The 26,602-nt window shown below is 35.0% G+C and overlaps 1 protein-coding gene across 22 annotated transcripts in view; it reads left to right on the forward strand.

The window, feature by feature from the left end:
• Dscam2 (Down syndrome cell adhesion molecule 2) overlaps positions 1 to 26,602 on the forward strand; it is a 431,544-nt gene that overhangs the window by 88,885 nt on the left and 316,057 nt on the right. For all 22 annotated transcript variants that reach the window (XR_011156457.1, XR_011156456.1, XR_011156462.1 and 19 more), the window contains exons 4-5: positions 5,906 to 6,052; positions 17,049 to 17,166. Coding sequence is in view for 15 of the 22 variants with exons in the window: in XM_069036617.1 (XP_068892718.1) it covers positions 5,906 to 6,052; positions 17,049 to 17,166 (265 nt within the window). In the remaining 7 variants the exon portion in view is untranslated. The remainder of the gene's footprint in view (positions 1 to 5,905; positions 6,053 to 17,048; positions 17,167 to 26,602) is intronic.

Below are 26,602 nucleotides of genomic sequence, written 5' to 3' on the forward strand. Positions count from 1 at the left end.
CAGACAAATGAACTAATTAGAGAAATTCTCCAACAGTGGACTACATTTTATTTTTTGAGAAAACTACTCTTTTAACGAAAAACTTTATTTAGGTTTTAAGCCACATTTTTCATAAGGAGTTTATCCTGAAATTTATTCCCAACCATTTACTAACACCTTGTATAGTTACTATAGTTTGTATTCGTTTTATTTTATTTATTATTACACTTGGACTTGGGCTCTGCAGCACTGCCAAGTCCTAAAGTCACGAGCCGCCACTGGCAAGGATTACCGGAGACCTGGATTAGTAGCGTCGTATTTAGGACATCCCTAACAGGTACATTTTCTTCAGTAGGGATTAACGAAATTCTTAGCGTCCAATTTATAGACGCCTGTTGTGTAGAACGATATACGCCGAAGCCTGTTTCACAATGAAGCAGGTTCTTTGCCATTTGTAATTCTTATAAATCTTGAAAAAAAACTATTTTGTAATACAAATCGAAAAATGCCAAGGAAAACAAACAAACATAAACACGTGGTCAAACTCCCGAAGCGAGGTTAAAACAAATGAGATGTCGTTCATACACTTCGTTTTTCAAGTAGCCTAATACTTGAAAAACGAAGTGTATAGGTAAACGACAAATTAATAATTTAAATGAGTTAATAGAAGAGATTACCAACTGTTGTCGTAACATCAATGAACAGATGTTGATGTTACAAAATAATTTTTGAAAACAAGAAAGTGAGAGTGAGAAGATGTTCAGAGCAAAATGGAGGCATTTGTTTAATTTTCATTGTTACTTTTTTAACTGAATCACTGATGTTAATTACCTTCTTCTTAAGTGTTTAATAAATACGTAATTTGTTGAGAGTGTTGGGACCTATCAATAATGCATTTCATTATTTAATTTTTTTGTAAGTATTAAATTTGTCAAGCTAGGCAATAGGCAACCAGTAAAACTAGCTTGTTCTGGGGTTGCATATGGTAGAACAGACTATAGTTTATTTTTTTATGCTATAGAAAAAGTCAGGCAGCTAAATATACACTTTCAATAGTTCACTAGATGCCTATTTCAATTTTGTAAATTACTTCAATTCATAATGCCATATGCCACAATAAACGCATTAATGTCAATTCGTGTCACTGTCAATTACGTATTAATTTAAAGGCTAGTTTGGTCAACGCTTTTTATACTTGATTTAGGTATACAGACTAAAATATACGAAAACATTGTTATAACAATAGGTAACTAAAGTAACGAAGCATTTTAACCTACAGTTAACTTTAACTGGCGTTGGTGCAACTGGCCCAATATCACAAATACAGGGTGTTTTCGAAGTTGAGGCGTTTCTTTTAACATGCGTTGTTCTAAAGAGTTTTAGCCAAAATCACCTTAGTAAAATGTGTACAGCAATGAAGATAATAAGTTAATTTTTTTGAAATTTTTGAAACCGGTCCTGTTTAATTTTGCGCTGATTTGTTAGCAACTAAAATTGACAAAAAAAAATCAAATGAACATGGACGTTAATCAAAAATACTGTCAGAATTGTCATCTAATTAGTCGGAATGGGTTATCATTACGAAAATAACGAGCTCACAGATATGTTGTTAAAGTATGGGCAATGCTATCAGAATATAACTGCGGCGTCCAGAGAGTACGCAGAGCGATTTTCGGAAAGATTCCATCCTGGGCCACGTCAGTTTATTAATCTAGTACAGCGGAGAAATAGACAGGACCGGACTCAAAATTTTAGAAAACTATAAAAATATGCAATCAATTATCTCCGTTAATACAAACATTCTACTAAGACGATTTAGGCTGAAATTCTTAAGAATAATGTATAGTACCTCCTGTTACAAGGAACACCTCAACTTCGAAAACACCCTGTATAATATAAGTAACAACAGAGGTATGTAACGCCACCTTCTCGGCGTGACTACGAATGCTACAATAATGGGTTGGGCTAAACGAAAAATGGCGGGTAAATTGCCTCTAGAAATTAACGGCAAAGATGGACGCACTTGAGTCAGACGATGGCTACTAATTTGCGAAACTAACTAATTGCCTGAAAATTGCATCTTCCGGAAGAAACTTTGGGGATACGACTTAAAAATTAACAACTGGGTGCTTCTCGAGAGAAACCGAATGTAACAAACTAATATCTACAAACATACTGTAACTTTTCGACTTCCTTGACTTTTCCTCGATGATTTTTTTTTCTCCCTCATTTGGTGTATTGTTGGTTGCCGCATTCCCTCGAATGAAATTTTGCGGAAAAATACGGTACAAAAATAATGAGAAAAGAAATATTTATGGATCCTACGTTGTGTTTTATTTTTCATTTTGTTTAATTAGGCTCTAACGAGAGGCCGTACCTTTGGAAGGTTTTCAAAGATGAAATTAAAACGATTGCGCACACTTCACTTAAATTTTATTTAACAAATAATCGAGTGTGGTGGAGTTTGGTCCCAACAAATGAAGAAATAAATAAATGAATTTAATAACAGAATTTGGTGGAAATTTGACCCAATGAGATTTGACTCGCAGCCCACGAATTGAGATCTGACTCATGAATAAATGACTAAGCTGGGCAAATAAAGGAGTTTATGGCGCGAGCAGCATTATACGAGTTTGAGATGCGAACTATGTGATCCGATTTAGATTTGACTTGTTTCCCCAATTAAATTGAACCCGACGCGATGCCCTGGAATCTCATAGATCACCCCGGTCTACTCCGGTGGTCGAAAATAAAAGGGAAAAAAGGTTCTAACAGGGCCAAAGGGTACCTCTCTTCACGTGTCAGCTGGCCTAGTTTGGTCGCTGGCCCCCTTGGGGGTGACGCGGCTAATTTTGTGCTCTTACGCCGGACCACAGCTTATTGAGTGCGACGGACACTGGCGGTAGCTTCCCGAACTCGAGAATAATGAATGGAAATGTTTTATAATAATTGCATACTGGTTCCCCTTGACAAGAGCACGTTTCCCCAATTGGTAAATGCAAGAAGGTCACATACTTCGCGATAAAGAAATTAATATAAGATTCTAAAGAGTCACGTGGTCATCAAAAGCTCAAAGAAAATAATATAATCTTTACTTTAGAACGATAAAGAACTAAATGCTGTTTGACTAATTAAATCGCGACTACAAATAATGTACAAGAATTAGAGAAATAATTTACCTTGTGAATGTAAAGAACGTGGTCACAAAATGGCTGTTGGAAGTACTGAACGTACCTCCGGCTACTTTGGAGATCAAACCCCGAGTGAATCAAAAAAGCCTTGTTTCCCATCCCGCAATCGGTTTTATCATTTCTGGCGCACCCTACTTTCGCAACCCCTACTTGACCAAAGTGACCAATCAGCTCGGTTCTACTTTACGCCGACCGCGACACCCTTTCGATATCTCTAGAACTTTTGAAATTACAGTTTCCGTTTTCCACCATTAATTTAAATGTACCGAATGTACATAATTTGTTGTTGCATTAGAACTCTGAAAAAGAACACTAAATTACTGACTCTATACAATAATAAACCTCAACATCAAGAAACAAACACAATTAAAAATGGAACAAATAGAATTAACAGGAACACTGAATTACCGACTCTATACAATATAAAAAATCAGCACCAAGAATTAAACAGAATTAAAATGAAACAAACAGAATTAAATGAAACAAACAAAATTAAAATGAAACAAACAGAATTAAAATGAAACAAACAGAATTAAAATGAATCAACATAATTAAAATGAATCAAACATAATTAAAATGAAATAGACATAATTAAAATGAGCGAAACATAATTAAAATGAAACAAACATAATTAAAATGAATCAAACATAATTAAAATGAAACAAACAGAATTAAAATGAAAGGCAGAATATAGCCTAAGTTTCGGCTCAGGGACGCGAGGGTCGCGGGTTCAATTCCGACCCAGGGCGGAAAAAAAAGGCTATATTCTATCTCGTGATTCGGAAGTCACGTTAAGCCATTGGTCCCGGTCTATTGAGTTGGTCATCACGCTCCTCATAGATTTGTAAACCAGTCCTAGACTGTGTAACAACATTAAAATGAACCAAATTAACCTTATTTTGAAACCTAAATTGGGCTGGAAACGCTGTTACGTAATTGTCATGTCATGCAACTAAATACCGTTGATCTGCTACTTCTAAAAATTGTTTTACATTGGTTTGATTCCCCAAAACCGTTCTAATTAATAATTAATTCGTAATTTTCATTCTCTCTCTCTCACTCACACCTCTGATTTCTACGACTACCTGGCTTTACCGTTACCCGGTCCACTGTGTTTTCTACCGACTCCCTTTCTACTTTGCTTTGTTACTTTTCTAACTAAAAGTGCAAACGATTCTAGTTATTTTCTACGATAAAGCGCTCTGTTTCTAATTTGCAATGCTCGCCCTTTAATTACAAATTTGCCACAAATTTGAGAATGCTAAAAAAGGTAAATTAACCTAATGAACATTAATTTTGTTGTTCTCTCAATTTGAAACCTGTTAACATCAAATTCATTAATTCAATTATCCCCTGATTTTAACTGGACTCCCCAAATTGTCGAACGAGTAAATTATGCAGTGTTTCTTTTCCAATAAAAACTGTTATCTTTGTGTTGTGTTCGGACAGGACGTGTACCTGCATTTTCAAAGAAAGGTTGGCAGATTTCACTTGAGGAATGTGGTGCCGACACGACTTCAATAAAATTTACAACTGACCAGCATTTCCGTCGCAAATGAACGGTATTTAAAATATTTCGTTGAAATTGTTTTAAAATTAAAATTCTTAATTTATCGAACCTATTCGGACCGTTACAATACCCTCTACCACATAGTCCTTCTGTGGGCAGACTGAAAAGTTTAATTTTCCAAGGGGGCACAAAATATCTACACGGGACGGTAGCGGGATTGATTTCTCGTTCAACTCACGGTTTCAAAAAAATGGATCGCTCTCAGCACTGTCGGTTGTTTTAGAAAACTCCAACAGTAACTAACCACCCTTAGTCCCTTACTACACACGCGCGCGAGCGGCCGCTTCATCCCCGCTCTTCTTTCGCTCTTCCCAGGCTTGCCAACCCCGTCCTTCAGTTTCTAGCCTATCCGGTAGTACTTTTGTTTTTGGTGCGCTAGTGTGGCGGTACCGGGGATTTGAATTAAAAACTGTGTCACTACAGTATATTATTACATGAGCAAGTAAACAAGGTTTTTATCCACGAAAATGAAGGTTGCAGTACAAGCGGCAGGCGCGTGCTGTAATCATTTAAGTATATGAAAACCTATACTTGCGAGTATAATACTATACTTTATCTACGATCAAATATACAAAAAAATAATAAAACAAAATCTTAGTTCAATACTTTGAAATTTTTAAATTTTAATGTTCCTTTTGTTACCATGGTTACGTTCTTATATTTAGTTAGGTTGCTGCAGTTACTGCAATCTCTAAATTTGATTGGTCCAAATCCGACGGATAAAAGATCTTGTCAATATATTTTAAAAATTGCAGTAGGCGTATGAAACATAAAAAAAATCTCACCTAATGGCGTAGAAAATCGGCTTAGCCTTCAGGAATTTAATAAAAAAAAATCTATTATTTATTTCTAATGCCCTGCAACCCCGCTTTTGGCGCTCCCAATTTTCATATTAATATGATTTTGGGAAATCAGAAAGTTTCTAACGAACAGGCTACGTGAATCACACTGTATGAGTACATACGTTCAAAATTGCACAGAACACACCAAACGAATTTGTTTCTGAACGTAGGTTATTTGTTTCTGTACGTCCTTCTTGCACTTCTTGGTCTATCTAATTAATCAAGATCATTTCATGTTATTAACTGCACAAGCTTATGTGATTCATTATAAAAATTACTGAAAATTATAACAACATAACAGATAATTATTATTTTATTTACAGATGGAAAATTTCATCAATTACCTTCAGGAGAACTGCTCATACACAATTTAGAATTTAGTGATCAGTTTCCAACGTACCGTTGTAGAACAATGCATCGTTTAAGTCGACAAATTATCGTAAGCAATCCAGCAAATGTAAGGATAATAGGTAAGTAAAGACATTTTGTTTTTCTATTCCACTTTATAAGTACAGAAATAATTAACTCATTGTCTGCCAAATATTATAAATATTGTTTGTAATTTCTTCTTTTTTTTTAACTTTTGGTTAGGTATTTTCAAATATGATAAAATTCAATCTTCTACCAAATACAAAAAATTGTCGCAACACATCTAATTTCGAAAAAAATTTTTTTCTTCAAACGTCCGTAAATTATGACATTATCCTGCTGCATTGATAATGCTAAAATGTCGCTTCATTGTCATGGCATCTAACGAGCTGACGAGCGGCAGATAAAGTTATTATCTCCGCTGAGGGCGTCCGTGAAGTTATTATCTCCGCTGATGAGCGCCAGTAAAGTAAACTAGCTAAATCATTTGAAATTCCTACCTGGTTTCTTAACATGTCTTAAATAATTTGTTATGAAGGTTTGAAGAAAAAATAGTATATATTATTCGGAGCAAAAATGGGTTTATGTGCTTTGACTGGTACGAGCCGCAGCACATAAAACTTCATTTCTGTTCCTCATAACATAATATACTATTATTTCATGATGAAAAAACATTTTTCATAGAGTTTGGAAAATTAACCCCTCGTTTCCAATCACTTATAAATTATAATTACGAATTATATTATAACTAACAAAATTTGGTCCATAGTTGTGAATGACGTTGTGCACAATAAAATTATACTTAACAAATTGTGCTTCATTTGTGTTTCACTTATAATGATCAAATTCTTGCAAACTCCAAGGTTTTTACGTATAATTAGATAATTTGACCAATCAGATTAGCTGTCTTAAAAAATTCAAATTTGTCAAGTAGGTTTTTTGTCAAATTCGCATTCGATGAAAAATTGGCGGCAAGTGGTTTCAATATCTTTTATGCTTACCTTCAAAACTAGTGACAGTTGTTCTGCAAATTTTCTCTAGTTTTTCATTGGTCTGCAATTGTTATTAATTATTATGATTGTGAACAGCAAAAAATTAAAACATTTGTGTAAAGTATAATTTTCTAAGTACATATATGTAATTTACAATTATAATTTCTTAAGTGATTGGAAACAAGGGGTAACATATTTGAATACCAATTTGAGTTGAGAGGAAAAGTGGAATATTTCCTAACAAAAGTGCGGAAATAATATTTCAACACTAAAAGTTCAATTTTGATCGTTTCCTGAGATACGTAACTTGAAATTTGTCAACGATAACCTCAAAATTTAATGTTTTTTTAAGACTTTCCTTAAACTAATACGAAAAACATTGTTCAATATTCGTGCGCTCTTACTTTTCAAGTACTCGGCCTGTTTTGCATATTCTTCAATATCAAACGATTCAATGGATTAGACATTTTAATAGAATTTCCGTAAATTTGCTCGAGCGAAGAACTTAAATGCCTTTACAAACTTTGTTCTTTTATAAACAAAATGGACCTTTATGAATAAAGATGCTCTTTGTCCCACAGTGACGTCACTGCGCAAAGGAATTCTGCGTCCTATGAGACAACAAAGATGTTGATAGTTAGGTAAAATAACTTCGACGAGTTTAAAGCAACACAAATCAATGGAAATAAATTTAGCGGTCAACTGTTCTCTCAGAATGCGCAGTTTTCCTGCATATATTTTCCATCTCTTAAGGGGGGAACACACGAGCAAACATGTCTTTCATACATGTACGCGCGTACATGTTTGTCAAAATCAGCGTCAAACACTACCGACCTACACATGATCAAACATGTCTTAATACATCATAGTCTAGATATTAATCAACCTGTTCACACGTTTTCTTTGCTGCCGAGTAAAACGATGTCCGAAGAGTTGTGTTTGATGGCAGTGGCGTGCGCTATTACCATAGTTAAACAAAAATACTGGAAAAATAAAAACCGTCGTAAAAAATGGTATAAGGATTGGCTTTTAAAACACGAACAATTATCTCATGGAAACCTACTGGAAGAGTTAAGACTTGCCTCATTACACCATCTAAAATCAGGAACCTCTATATAGTGGAGTAACGATAGACAAAAATACGGCGTTATTTCGGAACCGGTAGCAAGAGTTCCGATTGTAATTAGTTTATTTTTTTTAATGTCATGAATACAAAATACTAAAACCTTTATAGGTTAAAAATTGACGCTCATAGTTGTAAATACACTCACCGGCACAAAAAGCGACTCATTATGATTTCTTTAATAAATAATCTTGAAATTATATTTGTGCTTATTTTTTTTTATAATAGTTAAATTGGGATATTTTCAAAGATCGGGAATGCTATGGTCACCATGGCAACCGATTGTTTTGTTTAAATAAATTATTGAAAAGTTTGCGCTACTTCCATGTTGTGTTTTTGTCGGTTGTTTTACGTGTTAAAATTTTTAATTTGACAATACGAGATACTAATTCAAAATACTGTTCAAATTTTGACAATTTTTTATAACATACAATTTTTCTAAAAAATAACTTTTATCATTTTTCATTAAAATCTTATTTCCTGTGTTTAATGTTTTGTTTGTCGGATATTCTTTGGCAAAGAATAACTTAAATAGCACCTACCAATACAACAAGATACCAAAAAAAATTCTAAGACAATGAATTACTTAAAATTCAAAGTGAGTGGAACTCTTCAAACGATCATTGTGACGGGTATTGGTAAAAAATGTACAAGAGATGCTGAAAGGAAAAATTTATTAAGAGTGTATTATAAAAATTAAATATTTTCCCCGGTTTCATCCTCTTCTATGTCATTTTCATCTAAAATTGTTGATGGTGGGCAATTACAGTGGCCTATTTTTGAACACGTTGTTTTTCAGGAATGTTGGTACAGTTGGGAGTAAAAGTAAAAAAAAACGGACATCAAAATTGTGACATTTTCAAAAATTCAATATAACCCATTCTTTTATTGTCAATGTGACAGTTTATGACAACTGGAACATTTGAAGAATTGATCAGACGTACAGTTGCGGCCGTTGAAATCTCAGACAGGAAAGATTTAAACACTCTGTATAAATTCCGAAATTTGATTAGCGTAAACAGGATTTTCATCAAGGATTATAAAGTCAGTGTCAGTATTTCACATATTAGGTCAGAATCGCGCGTAACTTTTGAAATGCCGCAATTATCTGATTTGCAAAAACGTGTTTGACTGAGGGAGTATAAGAGCCATTGCGAGAGAAATTAATGTGGATAATGTTTGAGACATTTTGAGAAACGTCACTTTCAATACCATTTACAAAGCTAAAAGTTTGGCGTTGTCAAAGTGTCTGAGTTTTCAACGGCCGCAACTGTACCTACTACCTTGTTAAAATAAATTACTCGTTATATTTCGAACTTTTAGAGAAATAACGTTTTTCATGTTGTGTAACTAGAATTTTCAGAAGTAATTTTGAATGCCTAAGGTTGGTTACTATGAATTGAGGGATTAAGTTCAATTAAATATGCCGACAGAAACCAAAATTGATTGTGAAACGAAAAATCATGTATCACTTTGCGAGGCATTAGTCATTAATTTGCAACTGTGAGAAGGAATTAGCCACAGCCTTACATTTTTGACATATCTTTTGTCAGCCACCAGAAATCACATAGCCCCCAACCTAACCAAATTTATGGCAACCTGGTATCGAATATCCCTAAATCCTAGAGAGTAATTTATTTTTGACACGATTGTAGCACAGTTATTAACTAAACTGTCACAATCAGTCTAAATAAGTTTAAATGTAGGAAGGGCGGTTTCACACTTACGACTGTTATGTCAAAAATTATGTCTGGTTTTTTTTACTCTCCACTGTAAGTGCCTTGAAAGTCCGGAAACTTTTGTTGAAATTCCTCGAAAACTAGAGGTGTTGAATAGGACGATTCGCCGTTTCTGAAGTAACACTGCACAATAAAAATTTTTTGCTCTGAAGTGAACATATTGCAATAGCAATTTTAATAGTCAATAATTAATAATGACAGTTCTCTATTGTAATGACATCTGATGACATTTGAATTACATTTTTACGTGTTGCCAACTGAAGCGTATTACTCACGGACCTCTGGATTTTTTTATTTTCGATCGCCTGGTATTACTAAACACTTTTTTGTCAAAAACTATTAAAAATACATAATTATATATTTTCAAGAAGTGCAAGAAATAATTTGCCGCCCCTATACAGGGTGTATCAAAATGACCGCACCAACTACTTGTAAAAGTATAAAGTAGAGTTAGAGGAAAAGCAAATGGACTAAAAAAAATAATTTAATTAGTGAATGTTATCGCAATTGAATTAATACTCCGTTTAATATAATTGGAACAAAAAATTTTTTTTTTCAAAAACATTTTTGGTTCAAAATTTCTAACTTCAACACCCTGTAACTTTTAATTGAAGCTGGGGAAAAATGTTATTTCAATTTTTGTACGTTCTTCTCACTGTATTTTGTACAACTGCTAGTAGTTTAGATAAAAATAAATTATATACAGGGTGTCTCAAAATCCGCGAATTCCGAATTCAGAGCGTGGTACGGATGGACCCAGTGGAGCTCCAAAAAAAAATTCGCTCTTCGTGAAGAAGATATAAGCACTTTAATTTTGTTCAATACATAGCATCCTTCATATCCACAGTGACAAAATACTACTCTAGCTATGTTGCCGTTCCATTTTTAAGAAAAATTAGAAACATTTAAGATTTTTTTACTGCAAAGTAAAGCTATTCTTCAAAAATTGTTTTACGTTATTATTTTCCACAATCATCTACATTCTACAACATAAATAACAATAAACACTGAACTTTTCAGCCTGTATTTGAAGAAAACGCACCTTCAGACCAATGTATCTTTGTGGGGGGAGTCCCGACTTTTTTTTTATTTTCATATTTTTACTACTGAAGTGATCTCCTACAACGCTCTGAATAAGTAAAATGAATTATTGAATACTTGCCCACTTGTCTTTAAAGAAAAAGAAGAGCCCTTCACCGTTGAAAAAAAAATATAAATCAAAGAGTAAGTTTTGTACACCAGTATAAATAATTTTAGCTTTACTTATTTTATTTTGCCGCCCCTAGTAGGTTGCCGCCCGGGTGCTGTGCACCCCTTGCACCCCCGGCACGGCTCGGCCCTGACTATACGACTCTAGAAGACAAACTGAACGTGTTTCTATCTGAGCCGGTCAACACCGGGCTACCGAACATCTGCCTATTGTTCTTCTTTTTCCACATACAATTAATTCTAAACAAGTTTCAATATAACAATATACTCGTCCCAAAGTCATTCTATATTGTTGTCTAGTATTTTTCTTGCGAAAATAACGATTTCTAACTGGAAAATTTCAGTTCTTATAAATAAACAATAAATTAATGAAACAAACAATGAGCGGCAATTTTTAACCTATAAAGGTTTTAATATGTTTTATTTATAACACATTAAAAAAATTTCGTTCAAATCCGAGCTCTTGCTACCGGTTCTGAAATAAAAACCTAACGTTACTCCACTAATAGCAGTGTGTAAGCGGTACGACGTACTGCCCTGAATAAGTCTGTGGCAAACAAGTGCGTTTGGAAAACACACGGTCAATCATGTACAGTCGTTGACCAAAATAAAATAGGACAAAGTAAATTTCGATTGTGTAATTCAATATTTTTACGAAATCCATCTTTTAGGAAACGAAAGTGTCAAAAATAAAAAAACAATTCTGATAAGTGTCATCATTCGACAATATTTCAACAACTCACAATCATTCAATTGAACATAGTGACAGTGACGAGATGACAAGTGAAAAAACACAACCTAACTTTTTGTAAATCAATTGTCAAGTCAAATCAAGTTGTAATCTGAGACACATACGTCTCAGTTAAAGTCCATTCAAAAATCAAAAAACCACCAACGTCGCATTTTCCTCGATAATTACTATCGGCAACGCTGTCTGGTGTAAAATTTGGTGAGAATCGTAACTTTGAGGTTAAGTGTTTATTAAGTGTCTTGTGTTTCTGGGCATGTTTAAGTAAAAATAATAAGAATTAATAAATGACACATGCTGAACAATAATTAAACAATTTGAACGAAATTCAAAGCAATTGAATTTTATTTTGAATCAAATAAATGTCATAATTTACAGTTACCAACATAGTATGAAAAAATAACTACCCAGGGTTTTTTTAAATTTTACCAACCTAAAGCAACAGGTGGTGGTTTTTTGATTTTTGAATGGCGTTTACACTACACTACACAAATCTTTGAATCGTGAAACTGTCTAAAGGGCCCTATACACCTAGCGTTTTGTTTGCAGTACTTGTATGCGCATTCATGTTTCCAATACATATGATGATCACATACTACAGGATTTGATAAAACACTAACATTGTATTCATGCATGATGTCAAGTGTGTGGCTAATATATGTTCTTGTATACTTTATTTTGTATGGAAAGACAAGTGGATTTTTTAATATTAAAAACTCGACCACACACCCAGGAGCTGTCACTTTCAGCGAACATGTGTGACGAGAACGTCAAGCTCGCTTGTATTGCTATAATTATATACTTTGTCCAGAGGGAGATTGAGAGATTTTAAATTGTATTTATGTCAACCAATCTCTCGCTGGACAAACTTTAGCAGAATTAACTGATCAACACTCGAAAAAGTCGAAAAAGAAGAAAAGAGAAGTAGAATATCATATAATATACAATTAATGGAAGAACTACGAAGTTCGTCTAAAGATTATTGCAACTACTTGAGGATGTCTGAAGATAACGTTATAAGTTTGTTGGAAAAAATTAGACCCCTTATCGAAAAAGAGGATACAGTTCTGCGGACAGCTATTACAGCTGAAGAACGGTTAGCAATAACAATTCGTTTTTTGGCCATTGGACGATCATATGAAGATCTTACATTTTCTGCAATAATTTCTCCACAGGCGCTTGCCAAAATTCTTCCCGAAACGTGCAGAGCCATTTATTGAATACTGAAACTATAGCGATGTTCAACGACTGAACCCGAAGTTAGGCCACACCGCAAAAATATCAGACACGTTTGATAGACTTATACTTGTATGAACATACATTACGGCAGACAAAAATCGGTCACTCACTGTGATTTTACTAAATTTTGTTTGAGCAAACCGTGTGCTGTCATACAAATTTTCATTCGTGTGTGGACAAGACTTGTACCTCATACGAATTTACGCAATCAAGTTTGATAAACATGCCAGAAAGTGTGTGTTTCTGACAAACTTGTATCACATACTTGCATGCGCAAGCAAGTCCTGCAAACAAAACGCTAGGTGTATAGGGGCCTTAAGGTAACACTTTGTCCTATTTTATTTTGGTCAACGACTGTACGTGCATACATCAACGCACGGACTTGTTTTCAGACAAAGCCAGGTTGAGAAGTTTGACGGACTTTTTGTATGCGCGTACATGTTTGAGGCGTTTTCGGGCCAACACATGGACGTTCATGTTTGACAAACATGTACGCGCGTACATGTATGAAAGACATGTTTGATCGTGTGTTCCCCCCTTTAGGTATACCTACATGCAAAGGTCCATTGTTTCTGTACTATAGTAACGAAACCAGAACAATCATAATTCCCCTTTTAAGGGCCCTATACACCTAGCGTTTTGTTTGCAGTACTTGTATGCGCATTCATTTTTCCAATACATATGATGATTACATACTACAGGATTTGATAAAACACATGTGTACTACTAACATTCTATTCATGCATGCTGTCAAGTGTGTGGCTAATATATGTTCTTGTATACATTATTTTGTATGGAAAGACAACTAGATTTTTTATTATTAAAATCTCGACCACACACCCAAAGTTAAGCCACACCGCAAAAATATCAAACACGTTTGATAGACTTATACTTGTATGAACATCCATCACGGCCGACAAAAATTGGTCACTCACTGTGATTTTACTAAATTTTGTTTGAGCAAACCGTGTGCTGTCCTACAAATTTTCATTCGTGTGTGGACAAGACTTGTATCTCATACGAATTTACGAAAACAAGTTTGACAAACATGCCAGAAAGTGTGTGTTTCTGATAAACTTGTATCACGTACTTGCATGCGCAAGCAAATCCTGCAAACAAAACGCTAGGTGTATAGGGCCCTTTAAATTTAGAATGAATTTATAGAATACTGGCTTTTACCCGGGGTATTTTTAAATTGTTGTACTTAACAGGGTTGGTTTTTGTGGGGGTGAAATGGCGAAGGTGAGGATATACTCAGCCGAAGGAGTGAGGATGAAGCCGCGATGGTAATTTTCTTCTTGTTTTGAAGGTCAAATGTGCAAATTTTCATCAAGATCGTACATTTGCATACAAAACAAACAAATAATCAATCAAACAAACAAACAGACATTCACTTTTATTTATATACAGTATGACTCAATTATGGTTTATTTCTGAAATGGTATTTGATGCAACTAAAAATACTAATTGCAGCATTCACTAGATCTGTATTTATTTATAGTACATAGTTTATTTAACAAGAACGAGTTGAATACAACGTTTTTTTGTTCGACGAGCCTCTTAAAGGCTCCAAATCGCTTAAAATCTTTAAAATTAGCTTGAAGTTTCGTTTTGATAGATTGTGACATTTATCAAAATCCGCTCACACAGGAGAAATTTCTCAAATTCTGACAGTGTCGAACAAAAATTTTTTTTACAATGCCTTTGTTGTTGAAAGAGTTGGATCTGAATAGATGAACAAGACAACAACGTACATACAGGTTGTCCCAAAAATGGCGTACTAACGGTGCACTACGGTGTAGAAGAGATTACCGTAAACGTCAGAAAAATGTTTAAAAAATTCTATTGGACTTATTTGCTGATTTGGCGGTCTTTGAAAGTGGCACTTAACAGGTCAATTATTTTGAAACATATGTATGAAATTGTCATGACAGCTACGTCTAATCGTACATATTATCACAAAATACAAGATCAGTCACTACCAATATCTAATCTTGCATAATAGAGAATTTAGAAGCTTTTGAAATCGAAAAAATTATTTTAAATCCACTACGGTAACATTTCAAGGTAATGATGTACAAATATATCTTTGTTTACATTGTATTACCGTTAATAATAATAACAAAAATAATTGATTTTTTTGTCGGAAACATTTTTTCCATATTTTTTTCATGTACATTTAAACATCCTCGATAAGGTTGTAAGTAGTTTGTACGCCATTTTTGGGACACCCTGTATGTGGTTCTAGCAAGATGGGGCCCCACCCCATTTTCATAGAAATGTTAGACAATATTTAGATGAGAATTTTACAAACATTTGTATAGGGCGAGGTTCAAATAACCTTTGGCCACACCGAAGTCGCATTTAGATTTTTTCTTGTGGGGCGTGTTAAAAGAAAGAGTCTACCAAATACCCGTCCTTACGATTAAAGACCTCAAAGAACTCGTGATGCGTATATGGCCATAACGCCAGAGACATTAGGTACGCCACGTTCAAAGGTTCTTTTTAAACAGGGTTGAAGCGTGTTTACTCCAAAATGAAATGCATGTTGAATAGTTTTTACGTTAGTTTTCTTTTTAAGTTGTCATTTTGTTGATTAAATTTCCTACATTGTCATTTTGACGTTTGTAGTCAAAAACCCAATTTTGATTCAATTTATTATTTAAATTAAACACAGGATCAAGTGGTAAGTGGAATTTGTATTTTTGGTTGCATCTAAGAAAATTACAGAAATACACCACAATTGACTCATACTGCAGATTAAAAATATCCAAATTTAATTTATTATTCCAAACTCCAGTAGAAAATAAGTTATTTTTATATTAAATGCATGAAGAGGTATTTTTTGTGCATGAAAAGGTCTTTTAAGCCGAGATGCAAGTCGAGGCAGTAAAAGCCTTTGAATGCATAAAAAACATCTTTACACACGAAACATAAAAGCTTTTTTCGGCCTCCGTCTAGAAACACTGATTTTTCATTCGTCTAAATCGTCTGGAAACTAACATTTCCCTGCCTAGGCAAGAAAATCGACACAAGAATTTTTAATAAAAGATTTTAGGTTGGCAGCATAAAATGTCAGTGTCATGCGGCATTTTTATACAATTTTTTAAGTGTAAAATATTGATGTCGGGCAAATTTGTATCCTTTATCACAAGCTGTACATTGTGTATAGCAGTAGGGGCCGAGGGGGGTATCAAGCGATAGGTTAGGAGTAACAGAAACGACGACGACGCTTTTGAATATTTGAGGAATTGGTTGATTTTTGTCGTGATAGTCGCTTCTTGAATCCTTTATGTTGCCAATGGAAGAAAAATAAATTCCCTATCTGGTAATTTTTTAACAAAAATGATTATATTTTGCTTTAAATAAATTGTCGGCCGAAAAATTTTTGTGTATTACACGGCTAGAAAATGTTTCGCAAGTGCTCGCACTTGTGGGCCTCGGCTGACGCCTCTGCCCCACAAGCCGTGCTTGCACTTGCAAAATGGCATTTTCTAGCCTTGTGATACAAGTAACTATTAAATCATGTATTTTATAGTTTAACATTGGGCCCCACGTTGTGGAGTCACTTTTAACAGTGTTTGTGTTGTAAATAGTTTATTTACATTAAGGTAAACAAAGTTAACAAGGTTTGCTGTGAGACTCTTGAGGGAGCTCGGATGATTAAGTGAATAATAATGAATTATTGCCCATGCGTGCATCCCTTTTATAGCCTGACTGGAGATGGTCCCGCACGCTCCGTCGGCGCGCAGCTGATGGAATGGTAGGGACCCAGCGAGTTGATTCTCGCTGGCGACGGTAGCGCTTCGAAAGGGGTAGTACGGGGCGCTTTGGTACTACATCCGTGATTTATGCTACAATAGTGCAAATTCTAAATCAAATAGCAGCAGTATATTTAGAAAACAACGTCGGTCACGGAGAAGGAGTTATAAACTTATTTTCCAATAAATGGCAAGCAATAGTCTATATTAATTATTCTTTGCTATAGTTCTTTAATTTTCGTCAAAGTTATAAACAGTACATTTATTTAATTGGGTTATTTTTCAGAGAATCGAGGAATCATATCTCCAATAATATTAGAAAATTCAGGAACGGTTGTTGTTTCACAAGATGAGGGTGCAGCTTTAATTTGTATAGCTCATGGATGTCCACCGCCAGAGTACAGGTAATTTGTATAATATTATTATCATTTTATAGTGTTTGAAGCCCATTTACACCATGATTAGATAATAAGATAAAAAAAAGGAAAAATATACAAAATATTAACTAATCAATTAAATAGATATTACATTTAAAAAATGCAAGTGAGAGAGGTAGTGAGGAAGGCGAACAAGGTAGTTGGATGTGTGTGGGGAATAGGAGAGAGAATGTGGGGAGGCGAGTTCGGGAGGAGAATGATGATGTTCGAGAGCATGGTGGAGAGCGTGCTGATGTACGGAGCAGAGATATGGGGATGGAAGGAACGGGAGGAGGTGGAGAGGGTGCAAGAGAAATATTTGAGATGGGTGCTAGGAGTGGACAGAGAAACACCAGGGTACATAGTGAGGGAAGAGTGCAAGAGGAGCAAGCTGAGAGTAAAAGCGGGAAAGAGAGCGGCAAAGTTCGAGGACAGAATGGGCGGAAGGGAAGAATGCAGGATACTGACTGAGTGCTATAGAGAAAAGAAAAAGAACGCGGATGAGAAGGAGAGAGAGAAGTACTGTAGGAGGAACGGGTATGCCAGAGAGGAAGTGGAAAGAATGAGAGCGGAAGGAAGATGGATGTGTGCGGAGCTGAGCGAGAGGGACAGAGATACGGACAAGCAGGAGAGAAGGGAGAGAATCAGAGAAGCGAGGTACAACAGGGAGTATGAAAGGTGCGTGACAGAGGATGTTCCGGTGTATCTGGGGAGAGAGAGCACGAAAGAAAGGAAAATGATGGCGAGATTTAGATGTGGGAACGAAGAGAGAGAAAATAAGTACTGGATGGAGGAGGAGGAAAGAATGTGCAGGATGTGCCGTGAGGAGAGAGAGACGATCGAGCACATGTGGAGAGGATGCGGTGAAATGAGAGAAAGGGAGGAAAAGGAACGGGGAGAAATACTGAACGAAGACGGAAGAGAGATAGGATGGATGAAAGAGGTATGGAAGAGGAGGGAAAGGATAGAGAAGGAGAGGGGTGGGGAATAAAAGAAAATGTAGGTTAATTTAAAAAAGAAAAAAGAATGATTTTGGAATTGTAAGTTTATTTAGAACTGTAAAGTATAGGAATCTTTTAAAGCCCGTAGGGTAAAATAAAGTAAAGTAGTAGTACATTTAAAAAATGACATTGTAATTTATTGTACCTATTTTTAATAATTTATTAAAAAGTAGTAAGTACATAATAACTTCGGGAACTGATCAGCTTAACAAAAAAGTAGATAACAATTGCTCTAGGGTTTTTGCGATTTAGGCCCGGTTTATGTACCTTCAAGTAAATTTATCTGGCCAGTAGTTGCTATGATTTAGAATCTGCTATTGGTAGATCCATGGTAATTACCGTTCAAATAAAGTTACTTGAAGGTGAATAAACCGGGCCTTATTGTATTTTAATTTCTAGTTAATGATGTGTAGCTAACTTGTACATCATTTCTTTGTTTTTTAAATTAATGTTAATTTCTGAAACGTTACTTTAATTATACAACATGTCTCAGAAATAAGTACATTAATAATTTTAACCAGTGATAGTTTTTGTCAAGAACAACAATTTGTTTTTATTATACCTGAATCATAATCCCTGTTTTTGACACTAAAATGCGTGCGAAAAAGGGCCTTTTTAGAATCTGCGTCTCTATTAGGTCTATTATTGTATTCAATTTGGAGTCGTTTATGGCTATCTCTTAAAGCACTCGTGATTTAATAGATCTCTAAGAAAATTTTTATCAATATTTCAGTGTATTATTGTCATTTACACCAAAAAACTTCCAATATTAATGTTCAAACTCTACTTTTTAACATATGTTGCAGATGTAGTTGCATCCGTTACCTTGAATTACCAATTAATACAAAATTCCTTAGAATTTGAAAATTTATTTTTTTTATTTAAAAATTAAAACAAGGGTGCAAATTGTAAAAAATAACATAAAAAACTCGTTTTATAAGGGCACTGGCGCACTCGTCCTATACAAAACTCCCCTACGGGTCGTTTTCTACACTTGGGACTCGTGCGCCAAATCAACCCTTATAAAACTCGTTCTTTAATATACCATTAAAACACTAAAGCTTTAAGGGTTCCTTAGGTAACAACAAAGTCACCTACATTTTAAACAATGATAAATAGACATTTATACACAATTTATGATAGCAACGAAACAACAACAATTGACTATTTCTACAGGGTGACTGACGAAAAACCTTTGACGCTGTAGCTTACTTATTTTTTATGCGATTTGGATAAATGACACATCAAATGAAATAGTTTGAAAAACACTTCATTATTATCCTATTCGATATTTTTTTCGACATCTATTTTTTGACAGACGATAGCCAACTTTTTTTTTCAAATTACACTCTATATATTTTTTTATTCGTTCTTATAAAGAATCTTCTTCTGAATATTCGTACATTAAAAGAAAAAACAAAAAAATTATTTTAATTGAAAAAAATTGAAAATCAAAAATCAAGTATGTAATCAAATTTGTAAACAATACAAAATCTATTCTGGTTGCTCAAAATTTCCTCAATGCTGTTGAAGACACTGTCGATACCTTCTAGAAATGCCCACTTTTGCATTCAGTAAAAAATTTCGGGATTTTTCCTGACATACTCGCACTACTCTTTTTTTTAACTCTTTTTGGGTACCTGGTGGGATCAAATAAACATTGTCTCGAAAGTTTCCAATGAATATAAACAAATCCAGTGGATTCAAATCTGGGGATCTAGCGGGCCATCGAATAGCTCCATGAGCACTCATTCATCGTTCACCAACATAATTTAAATGATTTAAAAATACAAAATTCATGCGTGCCTTATGTGGTATGGCGCCGTCCTGATGAAACACGACTCTATTCAACACTGCTAATGGTATCTCATCCAGAAAGTTGCTTATTTCGTTTGATAATAAATAATATGACATTTTGTTTGATTGAGACTGCTATCAATAAAAAAGGCACCCACTAGTCCAGTCTATCTCCAAAAATGCCACACCATACGTTAACACTAAATCGTCTTTGGAAATTTTCTTCCACAGCAACATTATTATTATTATTATCATCAAACTGTTTTGACAAATGAATATTCAGAGCTAACTTAGTCATTTTGAGCATTTAGAACAAACTTCTCTCTTGTTGATTTTGGTCACTTGATTTTTAAATTTTGTACATTTACTCTTTAATTTCTTGACTTTTGTTTAATGAATGGGTACAGTTCTTTGCATTTTTATATTCAGAAGACAAATCTCTACAATACTGAATAAAAAAAAATGTACAGTGCTATTTGAAAAAAAGAAACTGATGTTCATCTAGGGTTATTGTTTTCCGGGTTGTGCCGCGGTCGTCTGGATTGCTGGGTAGCTGACGTTTCAATAGCCATGCTGCTATCTTCTTCGGAGCTTGTAAATAAACTAGTTTGGTCTGTTCCGTGTTGGGCTATTTATATGGTTAGTGGTGGGAGTGGTCCCACGGGGACTATTTGACCCAATGACAGTGGTCGTGGAATAATACCGTGAGATCGAAAAAAAAAAATTACAGTAGGCGCTGACCAAACATTTCAGTTGGCAATTCGTGAGATTTCAATTAATAGATGTCAGTCAGTCTTAAAAGCTAGGTTAGTGATTTTGAGAATGTTGAAATCTTGATTTTCATAAAGAATTTTGTATGACCTGTCGGTTGTAAAAGAATTTCCTCAGCTAGTGCAATGAAACAATGAGATTTAAAACTTCCGCACCTTTACCTATTATTTAACGTCAACGGTGAGCACGGAGTACGCGCACGGCCCTTGTTTATAAATCGATCCAAGATCCAACGATCATCGATCAATCAATATTATCCAGAGAGGTTGTTGTCGATTGTGGGGGCTCTTATTGTCAAGGACTATTTTCATGCACAACAGACACACGATAGAGAAAAAAGTGCATATCTTTTTTAAGGATAAGCTGAACTGTACCAAATGAATGGTTAGTTTCTTGGGATAATCTTTGCAATAATTCTTTGTTCACCCTCTTCAATATTTTCAGCTGATCTTTTTGTCGGTCGTCTACTGCCTTTTTTTGCGCAGAACACTACCTGTTTCCAAAAACATGTTCACCCATTTGTAGACTTTCTGGGCAAGTTGTTGATTAAGTGCCTAGAAAGTCCGGAAACTTTTGTTGAAATTCCTCAAAAAGTCCAGGTGTCGAATAGGACCAAGCCTTTCTCTATTGCTGAAGAAACATTGGATAGTGAAAATTTGTTGCTCTAAAGTGAATATATTGTAATAGCAAATTTTAACAGTCAATAATTAATAATGACAATTACCATTGTAATGACATTTGAATTAATTTTTTACATGCTGCCAGCTGATGTGTATTAATCATGGTTATCTCGATTTTTTTTGTTTTCGATCGCACGGTACTTTTTTTTTCTACTTCGGTGTCACAATGAGCAATCTCAGTGTTAAATGCGATGTCATTTGAACTTGAATCCATGTTTTGGATCAAAATAAACTATTAAGGGGGTAGATTATTGTAACAACATTTGGGAGACAATTTCAAATTTAATGAGAAATACCAACTCAATTCCATTGAAGTAAAAGTCACTAGATAATTATTTTATATTAAGATATAAGTGTAAAAAGTTATCCTTTATTGCACGAACGGGTTTAAAATACGACCAAGGTACTATGGCGGACAATAAATTTAGGCCGGCCTGTCATTGAGTTGACATCAAAATGTGAAGCTGGCATTATGTTCAACTAACCCCATTTTCGATTTTTGTCATTCTTGTCATCGTGACAGCGATAATCAAAATTAAAATTGGGAAAAGAAGCGTGCATCAGAGAGAAGTGCTACTACAAATCAGTTATGCAAGTGCGTCATGATCTGTAAGTTACGAAAAAGGCGAAGGAAACGCCAAACAGCTTGAAAACCTTCAGTTTGACAAACTGACACATCAGTCATAATGACAATAAATGGTCGCTTGCATTGACTTTTTTGAAATGTCAGAAATTTGCCGGCCTAAATTTATTGTCCGCCATAGTACGAGGGAGTATTTTAAAAGATGTGAGTGCAACAAAGGAACTTTTTACATGTATGTCTTACAGCATTTTATCTACGATCGTGAGATCATTACACCGGTTTCAACATAAATTTGTATAAAATAATTATCATTGGTTCAATATTTCATGAATAACCAAAGTCGTTTGAGAACCACGTCGTTTTAGAGAACGATTCCGTCAGTTTCTCTAAACGTCAACTTTGACAACGATTTTTAGTGCAAAAAGTGCCTACTTTTTACGCGATCGTAGATAAAAAATTAAATTATGAAGCCGAAGTAGAAAAAATAGCATGTTACATTCGTTTCACAAGACATGTTGTCGAACTCGTGCCTTTAGAGCACTCCTCATTGCGTTAGTCGTCCTCTAAACCCTGTCGTTCGACAATAGACTCTCTTGTGCAACTCGTATAACAATACACAGTATCCCAGAACTCGCGCCCCGGAGAAAACAGACAAATGCTGACGACAATCTCGATTCTACAAATGCAAACGAAGAACAATTAATGGCTTGCATAAGAGAGTTGTGAGACATCTAAGATCCACCAATTCCAGAAAGGGAACTCTGAGGTGTTAATGTGAATAAAATCGGTTGCTAAGTTTATAAATTGTTACAATTAAATAATGTCAGAATGACATGTCCGCTAAAGTGCCAACATCAACATGTTAGGTTAAGGCAGATGTTATTCAAGATGTCACACTCGCCATCATCTTAATCAACTTTTAGTTTGTTACCTAAATAAAACAACAAATGGCGGTTCTGAAAAGAACCGTGTATTATAACGCGTGAACTTATGTTAAAAAAACAGGAGAAATGGTATAATAACATAATAATAACAGAAACAACATAGCCAAAAGGAATCACGAAACGAAAAATAAATACAATCAGAGCAAGTGCTCAAAGTGGCCCCCATTCATTTGCAAGCATAACCGTGCCCGCCGCAATAGACTCCGTTTAGAATTTTTAACCGTTTCAGGAGTAATTGTAGCAAAAGCTTCCTGAATGTGACCCCTGAGTTGTTCTTCTGTATCAATAAGGTGCCTGTACACAACACTTTTAACGTGGCCCCAAAGAAAAAAATCCAGAGGATTTAAATCGGGGGACCGTGCAGGCCAGTTTCGTGGACCGCCACGACCTATATCCATCGATCTGGGGGGTTTTATTTGAAGTCATTCGCAAAGTTGCGTGTGCGCAAATCAGCAACATGCGAATGGTATTGCGCATATCGCTAAGCGACCGTTCCCAATACCATTCGCATGTTGCTGATTTGCGCACATGCAACTTTGCGAATGACTTCAAATAAAGCCCCCCAGGATACTGTTGATCCAAAATTTCTCTAGCTCTTCGATTGAAATGTGGTGGTGCACCATTGTGTTGAAATCAGTCGTTAATACGGAAAACAAGTGGAATGTCTTCAAGCAAATTTGGAAGTTCTGCGTCCAAAAAATCTGCATAAATGTCTCCCGTTAACCGTGCAGGAAATTCAAAAGGTCCTACCTAAAAAGCGAAGTTCGATGACATGTAAACTAATTTCTATTGCAGACATACCACACGATTCCCAAATAGACCAGCCCACAAATTTATGAAAAATCTTTCTTAAAATGCTCTTGGAAATAGAGCATGTGGATTTTCTTCCGCCCAGATGTGCCAATTATAGTAGACCCAGAAATATAGTGATTTTATGAGGGATGGAGTACATTAACTTGAGGAGGTCAGTTATGGTAGGGCAATAAGCTTCTGGCACCCGTCGCGCGACTGGGCTCTACCTACCTTTGTCTCCGATGGTCCATTTTCAGACGGCTCAAAAACATCTGTTATAGAAGATTTATAACTCTTCAAGTTGGTAATAAAAGTGACTCCAAAATTGTAAAAAAAATTATCGGCTTAAGTCCATAAAATCACTATATTTCTGGGCCTACTATATGCACATTGAAGCATCCTTGTCTGCCGAAAGTCGATTCATCAGAAAACAAAATCCGAGAAACAAAATTTGGGGTGTTTTCTTATAGATTTAAAAGCCATGTACAGAATTCCCATCTGGCAAGGTAATCTTCTGGCTGCAAATGTTGCACACGCGTATAATGATACGGATGTCGCCTTTCAGTCTTCATCACTCAAGGTACAGAAGTTTTCTAAATATTCAATTCCTGTGCAACTTCTCTAATGCTTTCGGTACCTTCTTCAAAGGTATCTAAAATAGCCTCTTCATTTTCAACAGTGCGTACAGTCCGGGGAGTCCCACCAGTTTCCTTCCTATTTGGTAAAATGTGTCTCGATGGTTCGTGCGATAACACTCAGAATCACTTTGTAGGATGATTCCTGTTAGGAAAGCGTTGGGCATACATCCTTGCCGCTGGTCTAGCATTTCGTCCACATTCGAACGAAATCTTGACACTGACGTTTCCCAAAAGTTTCATAGCCGACCAGTTTATTGAAAACGTAATAAAACCAATCACCTAGCAACAATGTTGAGAGCTACAGCTGGATGGCTTACAACGTTCTGATTTGTGGAATAAAAATGTTCTTATTTTGAATACTGTTCAAGCTACAAATTTTTTTCTTTGGGAATTTTTATTTGTCTTTTGATGAGAATTTCTCCTTTTTTCTCTGGGGCGCGAGTTCTGGGACACCGTGTATACTATTGTAAAATCAACGCAAAACATTTTAGAATATATTGGGTGATTCAATATGATTGTGGATAAGTATGGCAATTAGGTACGAAAATGTATGTGGCAACTGTGCGGGTAGGCTGGAGTTGACATTTCTTTGACAGTTCATAGTAGCGCAATTTTGAAAATTGTCAAATCAATGTGCAATGGTATAAAAAAATCAAATGCACTCTTATGAAATGTCATACAAATGTCAACTTTACCCCACCCACACAGTTGCCACATAAATTTTCGTCCATAGTTGCCATACTTATCCATAATCATTTTGAATTACTCAATACAGTTCATCCATTTTCAATATACAGTGTGAACATAAAGTTGGGAACAAAATTCATAGTACCATTATGTGATGTTTTTTGGAAAATCGCTCGGACAGGTCAATTTTATTTTGAAAAATGCCATCCTGTGACGTACAACTTGTTTAAATGACGTCATTGGTTTTTGCGCAATGACGTCATCACCAATTTTTTTAAATGGCAACCCCCACTTTTTTCATCTCTTTCTGATAGACCTTCCTACTACCTAAACGATAAACGAAAAAAATTGCTACTTTACATAACAATTTTTTTTGAGAAATTTGCAAATTTTATTTTAAAAAATTAATTTGATTTTTAATGTAAAAATTTTAATTGACCTCAAACAAATACAACCAACCATCTAAGGTTAACAATAAAGTTTAACGCAAATGTTGAAATTATTCCCTGCCAACCATTTGGCACTTACCGACACTTTGTACACTGCGCTCAATAATGTCAGGGCTTTTCGTTCCATTTTAGAGCGAATTCGCTGCAATAAGGCCCGGTTTCTGGAAACATTTTATTTGGCCAGTTAGTTAACTCTCCGATAAATACAGTGTGGAATAAAATGATTTACATCTAGTTAGCTTTGCATTACCCTTGTAAAAATACTAAATGCCGCTCTACAAAAAAAAGAAAGCCTAACCTCAAAATATATATCCAAATTCCAAATGTGATTTATTGCGAAGGGATGATATGAATGTAAAGTTGAGATTGAAATTAAAAAGGAGTTAACAAAACAAGTCACAGCTAGTGTTGAAAGTGGCCACCAACGTTTGTTAATTCAATTTACTAAATTGTAACAATAGTCAATTCGATTGATGACATTTATTGACAGAACTAATAGTTCGGCACTTCGAAAAAAAAAGTAGAGCGGTACAGGAAAATTTACATGTGCAAAAATTCCAAAGGTAACTAGATGTAAATCATTTTATTCCACACTGTACAAAAATCATGTAATGTGATTGGTCACTTTCTAGCGTTTCTATAGCAACGCTTGATTTTACCGGCCGTTAAGTTCCAGAAACCGGGCCTTAATCTTCTAAATTGTTTGGTCGATTAAAATAAACCTTCTTTTTTAAATAAACCCATACAAACCCATATAAAAAAAATTGGCGATTACGTCATTGCGCAAAAACCAATGACGTCATTTAAACAAGTTGTACGTTACAGGATGGCATTTTTCAAAATGAAATCGACCTTTCCGAGCGATTTTCCAAAAAACATCACATAACGCTACTATGAATTTTGTTCCAAAATTTATGTTCACATTGTACATTACTGTTAGGGATATTTTTTTTGTATTGCAATAACAGTGTTTTACTTTTTTCTAATATTGAACATTCAAAACGGGCGTTTCGAATTTGTCAAAAAATTTGACACTGTCAGATTATAGTTATTATTGAAAAAAATACCACTTACTTTATCTT

This window comes from Tenebrio molitor, chromosome 1 (genome assembly GCF_963966145.1).
Source record: "Tenebrio molitor chromosome 1, icTenMoli1.1, whole genome shotgun sequence".
Classification (NCBI taxonomy): domain Eukaryota; kingdom Metazoa; phylum Arthropoda; class Insecta; order Coleoptera; family Tenebrionidae; genus Tenebrio; species Tenebrio molitor.